Source organism: Perissodus microlepis, chromosome 11 (assembly GCF_051167445.1).
Source record: "Perissodus microlepis isolate ML-2025 ecotype Zambia chromosome 11, ASM5116744v1, whole genome shotgun sequence".
Classification (NCBI taxonomy): domain Eukaryota; kingdom Metazoa; phylum Chordata; class Actinopteri; order Cichliformes; family Cichlidae; genus Perissodus; species Perissodus microlepis.
In genome coordinates, this window is record NC_140471.1 from 13,898,764 (window position 1) to 13,911,400 (window position 12,637).

The window sequence follows — 12,637 nt, forward strand, 5'->3', positions numbered from 1 at the left end:
TTATTGTGTTTTATGTGCGAAAATATTATATACTCAACAAAAGAGGTCAACTACAGTGGCGGTCCTAGCCGGTTTGGCCCCCCCCCCCCCCCCCCCCCCCACACACACACACACACAAAACAAATTAAGGATTGTACATTAACATAAAATTGTTGTACACACACACACACACATATGAAGAGAGAGAGAGTATGCATAGTATGCAAACGGCTACCAAACAGCCATCATAATTCGTCATACAATGAGAACAGGACAAATCAACAATTAACAATGACTAATTAATATTAAAATCTGTAACATAATGTATTGTTTGGAGTTTAGTCTGTTACTGTTGCTATTTTTACCATTTCTTCTTGGAGCAACTGTAATCCACATTATTTCCTTAGGGATTAATAAAGTATTCTGACTCTGATTGTTTCAGGATGACTCACCATTATCCAATGACACATCTGCTTACCTGTATCTTTTGCTCGTTTCTCCTCCTCTTCTTTTCTCTTTTTTCTAAACTGAGGACCTGATGGCTTTGAATTTTTCTTGTCCATCTTCCATTGGTTTTCATTTTGCACTCCAGTATGAACACCCATCTCAACCCAAGGATCACCACAACATGATCTAACACACCTACACCTTAGTTCACAGATTCACTTTGTCTAGGGTGCATTTCTGAGATTTCACACAACCCAGGATTCAAATCATGAATACATGATGGGCTTGAATTCGCATCGTTATGAATGAAATGTGCTCTATTTGGAAGCAGCAAGCCCCCCCCCCCCCTCCCCTTTCGACGGCTTGTGTGTGAGACTTTAAATCATCAAACTGTAAATTTTAAATTGTTATTGATCCCTTTACGTCCTAAAGTGTATATTTATTTTCTTACTCTTCTTATATATATTGTTTGTTTACTTGCACTGATGTAACTGGAGCCTCGTCGTCTCGTCTCTCTATATACTGGACTGTAGCGGAGATGACAATAAAGTTTACTTTGACTTCAGCAGCGAGCAGGCGCACCGAGGGCTCTCGCGCTCACTTTTCGTGTATAGAATTTCGAAAAAACATCGGTGCAAATTATAAGTCTGTATTATAATTAATACAGACTTAATAATTTATCTGTCTGGTGTTTTCGTGTTTGTTGTTTTGTTTTTATTTTGTTTTATTTTGCGAGTTGGTTATTAGACGCTGCTCCAGCCACCAGAGAATCCCCGCCGCCCCGCCCTCTCCTCTCTGCGCCGCAAGCAGCAGGTGCACCTCGCAAACGAAGGGCGCCTTTACTCCCAGCAAATGGGCGATAGAAAACGCTGCGCTGGCATGACGTCGGGGCAGCATGAGTACGAGCATTTTTTTTTTTTTTTTTTTTTTTTTGGCCGATGCCCGTGATGCCGCCCCCCACCACGATGCCGCCCCGGGCAACCGCCCGTGTGACTGACCTGACCTAACACTAGTGATGTGTCGATCGCGAACGAAACGGCTCTTAGAACCGAGTCTTTGGATCCGTGGGTTTTTTTTTTGTTTTGTTTTTTTCCCTTCTCTCGCCCTTTTTTCCGCTTCACTCCGCACACGAGCCTTGTGCTTTGGGCTGGGAAGAGGGGGGGGAGGGGCTTGCTTGGTAGTTACGTTTGCAGTAGCACAGGAACAGAGCCAGGGACAACAACGTCACATTAGAAAGGTATAGTAATCATCCACAACTATTTTCAGTTGCGGATGATAAAGGATTCAGAAAGTTTATTCATGCAGGCCCATATGACAGAGAATGTGCATGTTCTTTTTGTTTTCATATTTTAATTTATATTTAATTGTGATGGGTTTAGCAGTGTTTTGTGTTGTTTCACTTTAAATTTGTTTAAATGGAAAAAGCTGAAAATTTAAATAGTTGGTTTTTGTATTATAGGATTTTTTTATTATATTTTATGTGGAGTGAATAAATAAAAGTATATTTACGGTGGCCCCTAGGGACAAAGCACGTAGAAACTCCGAAGCACGTACAAAAACTCCAAAACGCGTAAAAACTCCAAAACGCGTAAAAACCACAACAGAAGTGCTCCAGCAGGATGCTAGGCGCAGTGTTCAGCTTTTGTTACCTAGTGGCTACACAAGCCAGGAAGTACCAACGACCGGATTTGGTGTGTGGTAATAACAGGTAAATGAACTTTTTTTTTTTTTTAATTATTTGAATATATATGAGTGCTTGTGTGTAAATACACAAACAATACACATATGCTTTCAATTGTATAATTTAAGTAATCTAGGTAGGTCTTTAGTTAGAGCTACCTAGATAGAGATATAGTGTGTATCTGTGTGCATGAGCGTGTTTGTGGCTTCCGACAAGTGCGTTTCCCACACCTATAGACATGCCCCCCAGGACATGAAGCAGGTGAGGAGGAGATCCAGGCCCTAGACATCTAGAGGCTCCCACAGAGCGTGAGAGTGCAAGGAGGACCACCAGAGGGGCAGCCGCGCCACCCACCTTGAAATCAGCCACGGTGCAGAAGGTACAGGGGACTGCGGTGATGTGCCCGCAGGCTGTGCTGGCAGCCAGCTGTGGCAGAGCCTGGGCTCAGCCACCCGAGGTCTGAGGGCCCGCCACCTTCCGGAATGGGCCCGACTGAGCCACGGAGAGTGAGCCAGTACATACCTGAGCTCCCAGCCCCGGACACAGAACCACCGACGCCTCATGGGATCAACCATCCAGTGTGGTGGGGGGAGATTGGCCCCCACACCTGGAGGGGGACTGACAGACATAGACAGAGATACAGGCACACACAGACACAAACATGCATTTCCACCCTCATGCACACACAAATACTCGCAGTGTGAGAAGCGCTTTGCTCTAAATAATTCTGCATGAAACATGAAGTCCCGACTAAATGCAGAGCAGAAAGTAGACACAATGATGGACTTGTAAAGGTTTTTTCCTCGGCAGCTTATTAATGAATGACTGATTGTTAATAGTGGCTCTTTTTCTTTAAAGTAGACCAAATGTCACTGAATATATCTTATTCACACAGCCTCCACTGGTGAAGTAAATTTCCCGGTATACTAAAGTATTTGCTTGTGCTGCTACTTGGATGCACACACAATGTAAGTTGAACATGGTGATTATAACAATCGTGGTATGTTCACGTCTGCAAATGAGATGTAAAAGTCTGGGAATGATTTGCCTACTGAACATAACAGCCTCACTCTGAGTCTAAACAGGAGAAATGAATATTTTCATGTTGGCAGCTATGAGGGAAGTGACAGAAATACAAATTCAGCTCTGACTCAGAGAGGGGATCATATCAACATCAGTGTGTCTACAGAAAACTCCAGAGTGAGGGTAGAAGTCTTTTCTTTCTCTTATTAGAGGACACATTTGTGCAAAGAGTCTAAAGTAAAGATGCTGTGGAGTCTGTTGTTCATCACTTTGATTGGTAAGTGGATCATTTGATGTTCTTGCCTGGCACAGTGATGTTTCAATGATTGTTATAAAGAATGAAAAAGTAGTAATTCACTCATTCTTACATTGTTCTCTGAAACTTCACAGAAAGATCAAATCAACAGGATCCAGGTAAGAGTGCATTTCTAATCAGTTTCTTCAGGTTATATCGAAAAGTATGATGGTACTTTTGTTGTGAATATACTTATTTGTAAAGGAAATAATATTCTATTTCTCAATTCATTTATTTATGCATCACAGTAGACGTCGCATCTGTGGGAAAATGTTTCATGTGGGGATTTTCTGTTGGACCAAAGCAATATTACAAATATCTGTATAAATATATGTTATAAATGTAAATTTATATTGAATTCTTTTATTAGGATACATGATCCCTGTGATTATAAACATGCAGCCATTGGTGTGTGAGTGTGAGTGGATTATATTAAACTGGGTCATCCTTCGGGATGTTTTTAGAGTCAAATTATAAAATTTCATTAATTCTGATGAATTTTTATTCGCTAAAGGCAGTGTTGGGAAGGTTCCGAACCGTAGTAAAGGGACCTCTGGCTAATACGTCGGGTTCCATGTCAGGCTTGTAACCGAAAAATAGCTTTACTTTGTTGTCTGGGTCAAGTTTGAGACAGAGAGAGGTGTTAAAAGGCTGCTCCAACGGAACTTATTGTTTCGGAGGAAAACACGAACACAGTGTACAGTAGAGTCTTAATAGCTTACTTACAACTGGGCTCGTCAGGCACTCTTCTTGGCTGCAGTGGTTATTATTATATTTAGATGCTTCCAGCTCCCGTTTCTGCTCGATGACAACTCGTACTTTTCGATTCTCCCTTTTCTCCCTCCTCGCACTCACAAACACATAACGGGTATCATACCCGTTATGTGTTTGTGAGTGCCGGGGTATGGCAGTCCATTCTCCCTGCAGCACGGACTACACTGTCTATGATGCTACATTCTTTAGGGCTATGCCTGTGGCATTCTGCCTGTTAGCTTAGCACAACAACAACAACAACAAAAAAAAGGCGCTTTTTCACCCAGGAAACACACAGTCGCAGAGAGAGCATGCGTCGCCCTGTAACCATGGCAACCTTAATGCTGCCGCCTGGAACAACAGCTGTCAAACAAAACCCAAACAGTCCTGACCCGTGACAATATGAAACAGGAAAATACCGCCGTGTAATCCATTTATTTCAACAAAGTAACTGTATTCTAAATACCACCTTTTTAAACGGTAACTGTAACGGAATACAGTTACTTATATTTTGTATTTTAAATACGTAACGGCGGTACATGTATTCCGTTACTCCCCAACACTGGCTAAGGGCATAACTATTCAACATTAACTGGAATGTAATGTATTGATGCTGCTTGGGAATAATCTGCATGCGTGTGTGTGCAGTAGCGGTTTTTGATATGGTCAAGGCGGCATCATGGCATCGGCAAAAAAAAAGTTGCTCGTACCCATTCTGCCTTGACATCATGCTAGCAAATTTTGGGGATTGCATAGTCACTGACCGTTTTCTATTGCCCATTTCTGAAGTATTATTACCACTGACATTGCTTTTTTTATATTTTAACTTTACTTTCTGTTACATCATCAGGATGTAGTCCAGGCTGGGAAACTATCAAACTGGATGACAAAGTGGCATTTCAGTCTTCAGTCTACACAGACAATGGTGTCACATTCAGTGCTGACAGAGCTTTTGATGGGAATATCTTGATATCTGCTCACACTGCACAAGAGACCAACTCCTGGTGGACAGTTGACTTATTGGGTCTATGTGAAATTTCCTGCATCACAATTTACAACACAAATCAATACAATATTGATCTAAAAGACGCTCGCATCCTCATCGGGAACTCATCTGAGAGAAATGCTGCTGACACCACTGAGTAATACCTTCATCTTACTTTGAATCATTCTGTTCTCAGTCAGTCCAATATTTTTAGATGGTGTCCATGAATAATTTCAAGGATTTTAATAGCCAAGAACAAAATATTGGAGTTTTTTCTGGTTCTAAAACACTTTGATTATAATGCTTGTAGTGAAATTTGTATGTCACAGTGACTGTAGAGAAACCTCTGTGGTTTGATTTTGCTGATTGAATGTAAATGATAGATGTCACAGCTGATATACTGAGAGGCTGATGATGTACAAGTTAGAAAACACCTGCAAACAAGCAAAACAAAAGCAAATGAGGAAAATATTTTCAACATTTTCTATCACATTAAAGTGAGAAAACAAGAACTGAATAGAGAAAAATGTTGTCAAACATAAAATTCAACCAAACACTTAAATGTCTTTAAACCCAGTAATACAGTAACACAGGTAAACCTGTATCAGTTCTATCAAATGAAATAGGAGGTCTAATATGATGTGTTGTGGTTTGGAGTAATAATCAAGTATGTGTGAAGAATATAAAATATTTATTTATTCTCATTTTCCTTTGTTGTTTATTTGTAGGTGTTTTCCTTCTTTCTAAAATGTTCTCAGACAGCAGCTCACATTTATTATTCAGCTGTTCGACTGTCTCCACAGTTTACAGCATGATTTAATCAAACAGAGCCAGAAACACAACTCTTTCTGTACATCTGTCCAACCTTTTGTCTTTTATCACAGGTGTGCAACAATCAACACAACTACTAGAGGAGAAAATAAAACATTTAACTGTGAAAATGGAACAAAGTGGGGGCGTTATGTAACTGTGTACAAAAACACATCTGGGTTTTTAATTCTGTGTGAGGTGACGATGAAAGGCAGAAAAAAAGGTACAATAAAACATTCTTACCCACTAAGTTAACTGGTCAGTCAGTCGAGTCAATATAAATGTGTAAATGTTGACAGTAAGAATTATGTGCTTGAATCAACGCAGCATGTTAGACACTCAGAAACACTGTTTGGTTTGATGCTTCTAAGTTTCATGTTTTTGATGTTTTTCCTTTTAGAGCCCTTTAAACTGATTAAAGAGAAGAAGACATGGGCAGACGCCCTGTACCACTGCAGAGAGGAACACATGCATCTGGTTTCCATCCTTGATAAAGAGACCCAGGTCTGGGTTGGGTTGGAGGCTCAGAAGGCTGACACTCCCTTTGTCTGGCTGGGTCTTCAATACATCTGTGGCTTCGACTTCTGGATCTGGGTCAACGATCAGTGTGTATTTTTTGATCAGTGGGCTCCAGATGAGACAAGAACAGCAGTCTGCGGCATGAACGCTGCCATGAGTACAAGTGGGAACCATTTGTGGTACAAGAAGTCTGTTTATGATAAATATAATTTCATCTGTGCAGTGTAAGAAGATCCATGGATTGGTTTTGTTTATTCAGTTAGACAGGTGTCAGTAGTGGCTTGTTGGGTTGTAGCAAACTTTCCTCTAATAAATCAAAGGTGATGGGTTCAGGCTCAGTGTAGCAGGAAGATAAACAGCGATGAAATTAAGCAGAACTTTTCTATTAACACTCAGAAACATGTTATTGTTTATTTTTTAACAATCTTCTACAGCCTATTTAACTGTCTTCACTGCCTCCTTTGTGTGTCTGAAGTTACATTTAGGACAAGCTTCTGCTGCATGTATTTTGATATGATGGTTATGTGAAACAAGAATAATTAGAGCTATTTTTTCCCTTAATTTAAAACATGATTTATTCATGTCTGTCATGTGTGAACCTGTTGTAAAAATAAAACTGCAAATGGAGCACAAATGTTTGTCAATTCATTTTTTTTCACCTCACCACATCATCACGCCACCTGGTGGATGGGTGATTTGGAGACCCAACGTTGTGAACACAGTAACTCCTTCATTAAGGAAGCTGAGTAGCTGCTGGATCATGGCAAAAGTAAGGACATGCACTTCACTGGCAGTGACTGACTGAGCAGCATCCTCTAACAGCTTTGTGTAGTAAAGTTGTTCCTCTCTGCAGTGGTTTTGTGACAGTGCTGCTCTGGATACTGAAGATTCTCTGGAGAAGCAGAAAGTCTACAAGTTGAGAGGTGAGCTGGCTGTGAGACAAGGAAACTATCAGGTACTGTCACTCATTCAATTTAGTCTGTGCTCTCTTACATCAAACACTTCCTGAAATAACATCCAGCTTAGTTAACTGGTACTTTTATAGCTGATAAACAAGTGTCCATTCATGACCATCAATTTACATTTTTATCAGCAGCATCAGTGTTTGAATATTTCCCCGAGTCTTGATCCTAGTTTGCTCATTTCCATGTTTCCTACCCAACAAGTCGTCTCATTAAAAAGGACATTTCTGTCATTTCATTTCACACAGCCAAAAGTGCACAGATGTAGTCAGCACTGTGTTACATTGTGTGTTTTTATTGACAGTTAAGAAGAACTTGACAAATTTTCTTTCATCTTTATTTTGTCATTTAATTTGCCTTTAAGACCTACAAAATGTAATTTTTCAGTTTTTTTGTATTTAAAGTTGCTCTTGTCACAAGGCTTAAATTCCAGACAGTTTGGATTAAATTGGCTGAAGATGATTCAGACAAAGAGCATAGTGACTAAACCATCACTATTTCAATAACTATACAGCAGTGACTCTTTTTTGAATTAAACCATGAAACAAAGTGAATTATTTTAACTGCTTCATGTTCTGCTTCACATGTTGCTTATGGTTGTTAGTTTAAACACAGTATTTCTATATTTCTTATAAAAAAGTCTAATGTTTCAGATGCTGTTTGTATCAGACAAGCTGTTCTGAGCATTATGCAGATAATAAAATCTCTCAGGACAGTGTAGGCTTGTTGTTTGTTCTCTTCACGTTAGTGGCAACAGATTAACTCCTCACATCGCTCCACTCAACATCAACCTTAGCAGATGTTTAATAACAGAAAGCACTTTCGTGAGTGTGTGTAGCAGCTGTAAAATTACCCCAAATGTTCTACTTTAACACACCTTTCAGGATTAAAGACATGTAACAGATTACGTGTTGTCATGAAGTTATATTTTATTTTAACAAAAATACGCAGATACAGCTGCTGGACTTGTAGCAATAATAAGCTCATCTCTTGGTCTAGTATAATTTCAAGAGGTTTACATTAAAATATCACACAAGCTCAGTGAAACTTATGAGGATATTGTGTTGTTTTTATAGCTGCAGCTCCTGTGTGTCTGTGGGTGGATAAATGTGACCAATATAGAGTTAACTAAACGTTCTGTTTAGACTGAACCCTGCTGTCTGTCTCTCGTTCATACTCTTGCTTCGTCTTGGTGGTGTATTCATGCTGCTCTGTAAAGGCCCCCAGCCAGTCATCTGTCCCATCCTGTGGGGGGTCCTGAAGGAGCTGTGACGCTCCATAGGATGATTCTGGGGGCTCCAGTTTAGCCTCCGAAGGGGATTAGGCTGCTGGAAAGCGTGGGACTGAAGATTAATCTGGGCTGCTGTACCTGGAAGAAAGAGCTTTGGGTCTTTCTGAAGCTGAGGCCTGAGATGAGCTCCTGTTGAAGCTGGAGGCTGGCAGTACCTCTGTGGCTGAGCCTGCCTCCTGGTTTCTAGAAAGGAGAATTTGGTTTGCACACCAGGTGTGTGTCCTCTTAGAGGTGTAAAAAGAAACTGATGAGTGGTGTTTGCTTGTTTGTGTTGTGTTGTAGGAGGAGGGTGGAGTTTGGGATTATCATGTTGAAGTTCCGGTTTGGGTTTGAAACTGTGTGAGGAGCTCCACTGTCCTCTCTGTGTGTTCAGATCTGCAGCAGTCCTCAGAGGGTTTGTCCGTATGTTTCTGTTCCTCTGCTGAAAGAAGAGCCCTTCGGTAGACACGTCTGCAGGATCAAGATTTGAATTCTTCAAAGGTGTTTCACAGAGTACAGTCCTGTGCTGTCTGTGTGTCGGGGACACAGTGTGCAGAGGGTCTGACTCTTGAATCGCTGCATTCTTTTCAGCTGTAGTGCTGATGTAGTGGGTATGATCAGGCAGGTTTAAGTGACTCTGAATCTGGTATTCGCTCTTCTCTTTTTCATTATGCCTTGTGTGTCCAGATTCCATTGTATATTTGGGCTTTTCCACAGTTTTACTCTGCACCTTACGCTCCATTTCTGGTTGAATCAAAGGCTTCGGGTACAGCTGCAGAGGTTTTCTTTGGATTTGTGTACCAGTGTCTGCTCTGTGCTGAGGTTGGTTATCCCCCCGGCTGCTCACCAGTGCTGGGCTCTGGGGTTTATGTAGAACTGTCCCAGCTGCTTTTGTCTGAGTGTTTTCAGCATCTTTATTCCAGTCCCACTGAAGACCTGTCTGGTTTGATGTCTGCTTACTGATACCAGTATTGCTATGAAGAGCCGCATGTGATGTGGCGTGTCGGCAAAGAGTGTGGGGCACAGTGATAAAGGTGACAAAGCCGGTGACCGGTTTGGAGCTGGAGTGCAGCCTGTGAAATTCCTGCAGGAAACATGTGACTGCGCTGCCCTTTAACAGAACAGCAAGACTCCGATGGACCTGCCAGGACAACCAGGAGAAGCTGAAGGGATCACACACACACACACACACACACACACACACACACACACACACACACAGTTACTAATTGTACAACAGAAAATTAAAGAGAATACATACAAAAATTGTTGATAATGATGATGTTCCTGCATGTTTATACCTGTATGAACCAGTCAGCACCTCAGTCCAGTCACTGATGATAAAACTCTCTGCAATCTGACCTTTCAGCTTCCTGCCTGTCTTTGCACAGTAGGTCTGTCCATAGACGCTGTGTACTGACAGTTTCTGTGCACACACAATTATTTAACAAAAACTGTAGCATTTGTATTTTTATTGCTGTATCATTGATGGATGTAGATATTTATCTTGACAAACATATCATTTGTTTACTGATTGTCATAAGCAGTCTTTTAAGCAGCAACCTCCAGGGCTAAGAAAACAAATCCTAATTTGGAAGTGATAATTGTGGTACCTGCCTAGACTACAGATTACTGAGTTAAAATGCCCATCCCAGAACAACAGGGATGGGCATCAGCCATTTTTGTTACATGATCCAGTGGCAGCAGCGTGTTTTAGGAAAAGTCCCTTAAAGATCAAATGCTGGCTCATGAAAGAAAAAAACATCACATCAGACAAAAAAGAAAACAGCATGGTCATCATATAGAGCCCGGTGAAGGTGCTTTCCATGTACAGTGTTTGCTTGTGCTGTACTGTTGCATCAGAGATACTGTGGTTCTCTGGCAGGCTTGATTTAAGGTTGCATGGTTACAAGATAAAAAAGAACAAGATATAAAGCATGTATATGGATACTTAACGTTTTTACTCTTGATTTCTTCAGAATAGTGCTGCAATTTGAAGGTAGTGAGAAAGAGAATGACGAGTGGACTCACAGGAAAGTTTTTACTGTCGAGTTTGAGGTCCTGCCACATGCTAACAAACAGGTTCAGGTTCAGCTGGTCCAACAGCAGATGTACAGACACGTTTCTCTTCTTGCTCGCCTCCAGAAGATCGCAAAGCAGCTCCACGTCACTGAAGCTGTCCACCACTATAGCCAGGGCCTATGGACACGTGGTTATGAGTTATTGAGGAATCACTTTACCAAACACCTGCAGTGACAGATATCACTCACACTGCCTCAGCTCACAAGATCCAGCACTGGGTTTTTATTTCACATGCGCGGGTATGCATGGTATATTCCTTTTTACATGTACAAACATACACAAAGAAACACACAGACACCTCCAGGCATACCAGTTTAGCCTTTCTGATGAACTGCCTAACCAGGTCTTTCATGCCAGCTGCCCTGCAGTCTGAGGGGAAGAAAACTTGAATCATCTGTTTAACCAACACAGGACCACTCGATTTCACATCTAATAAAAAGGAGCAAAAGAAAACTGTAAACAGCAGTGAATTGCAACAGAAAGCTCAATAATACATTGCCCCCAAAAAGTGCACTGACCTACACTTTTACAAAATATTTAGTACTCCATTAGTACCTTTCAGCTGACACTGACCTGACTCTGCCAGAGTACAGTCACTGTCTGCTGACACTTCAGAGCACTGTGCGGGAGAGTTTGAGCCAGCAGATAAACTCTCCAACTCTTTGCCATCATCATGCTGCTCACTAGGATCATCTGCATGAGACAGAAAACCATTTAAAGCAACTCAACCTGGCAACAACCTGGGATAATGGGAACATTAAAGATGTACAGAAATATTTCTAACCTGTGTGACTATCCCTCCCATTCTTCAGGATGTAATTCTTCTCTGGCTCTGACAGAAAGTCCACTTCTCCCTCTGCTCTCAACACCTCGTGGTAATCCTCCAAGCCCCGGCTGAGCAGACAGTCCGCTGCAAGACGAGCGCTCTCGTTGTGGCTCAGGTCCACTGTGGAGCTGCTAGATATGAAATCATAGGAGGAGGAAGGGATGCGGAGGTCTTGGAGACGTCGCCTTACCTTCCCCAGCGGCTTGGACGTCCTGTACCACAGCGCAGACACACTGTTGGAGGCAGCCATGGATACAAAGCCTTATTTTCAGGTTAGAGAAAAGTTAGCATGCTGACGTTACAGCTCTGGAAATCAGTTTCTCTAAGAGAGATCAACTGATTCAGACATGCAGACAGGTAAAGAGAGAAAGGTAGATCCACCCCTGCTGAGGGCAAGATGGTTTCCTAAAACATAATGAGAAGTGACAGGTGAAAAGTGAGTCAGTCAGACTGTGGGTGTAAGACAGTGACCTTCAAGTGTGTAACTGTGAAGGTAAAGATAAAGAAATTTACAGGAAATGATGCAAAGATAGAACAAAAATATTAGCCCGTAAAATTTGAGACATCATTCAAAGAAATTCTGCTTTTAGATGTGATTCTGTGGCTCCAATACCTCCCTGTTTGTGCTTTTGTTTGTTAATTAACTTTGGCAGTGACAACAGGGCAGTGCATGCTTTGCAGTTTCCTTCCCATGGCCTGTGACAGAGTGATGCAGAGCAGGTGAGCACAGATAAAACATGGGTGGAGAGATAGAAAGCAGTGAGTGACAGGAATGGAGATCGCTGCCAGTTCAGCTCATGTCAAATAACACCTGGATGCTCACAAGACCAAAAGTGATGACAGTTAATGCCACACCCAGACAGTGAGAAGAGGCCCACAGGTCAGTGTTTTTGCACTTCTGCTTTAGTAGAGTCTAATCTCTAACTCTAATCAAATCATAAATCCTCTCATCCAAATTATAACCCAACCTAAATGCATTCTGAATACAGAAAAGTGTGACTGCAG

General features: G+C 41.5%; 2 protein-coding genes across 3 annotated transcripts; one reads left to right on the plus strand and one right to left on the minus strand.

The window, feature by feature from the left end:
* Positions 1–92: 92 nt before the first annotated feature.
* LOC146377388 (fucolectin-4-like) lies at positions 93–7,219 on the plus strand. Its single transcript, XM_084943053.1, has 6 exons — positions 93–2,134; positions 2,344–3,407; positions 3,521–3,544; positions 5,029–5,320; positions 6,048–6,196; positions 6,374–7,219. The coding sequence occupies exons 2-6, from the start codon at positions 3,374–3,376 to the stop codon at positions 6,718–6,720; spliced, it is 846 nt and encodes a 281-aa protein (XP_084799179.1). The 5' UTR covers positions 93–2,134; positions 2,344–3,373; the 3' UTR covers positions 6,721–7,219.
* Positions 7,220–8,363: 1,144 nt separating this feature from the next.
* Positions 8,364–12,618, minus strand: LOC146377389 (uncharacterized). Of its 2 annotated transcripts, none has more exons than XM_084943050.1 (6): positions 11,591–12,618; positions 11,380–11,499; positions 11,117–11,175; positions 10,756–10,923; positions 10,026–10,150; positions 8,364–9,887 (listed from the first exon to the last, which is right to left on the minus strand). In XM_084943050.1, the coding sequence occupies exons 1-6, from the start codon at positions 11,880–11,882 to the stop codon at positions 8,579–8,581; spliced, it is 2,073 nt and encodes a 690-aa protein (XP_084799176.1). In that variant the 5' UTR covers positions 11,883–12,618; the 3' UTR covers positions 8,364–8,578. The 2 variants fall into 2 exon arrangements, with proteins under 2 accessions (XP_084799176.1, XP_084799175.1); XM_084943049.1 differs by having other exon boundaries at positions 11,117–11,235.
* Between the last annotated feature and the right edge of the window lie 19 nt (positions 12,619–12,637).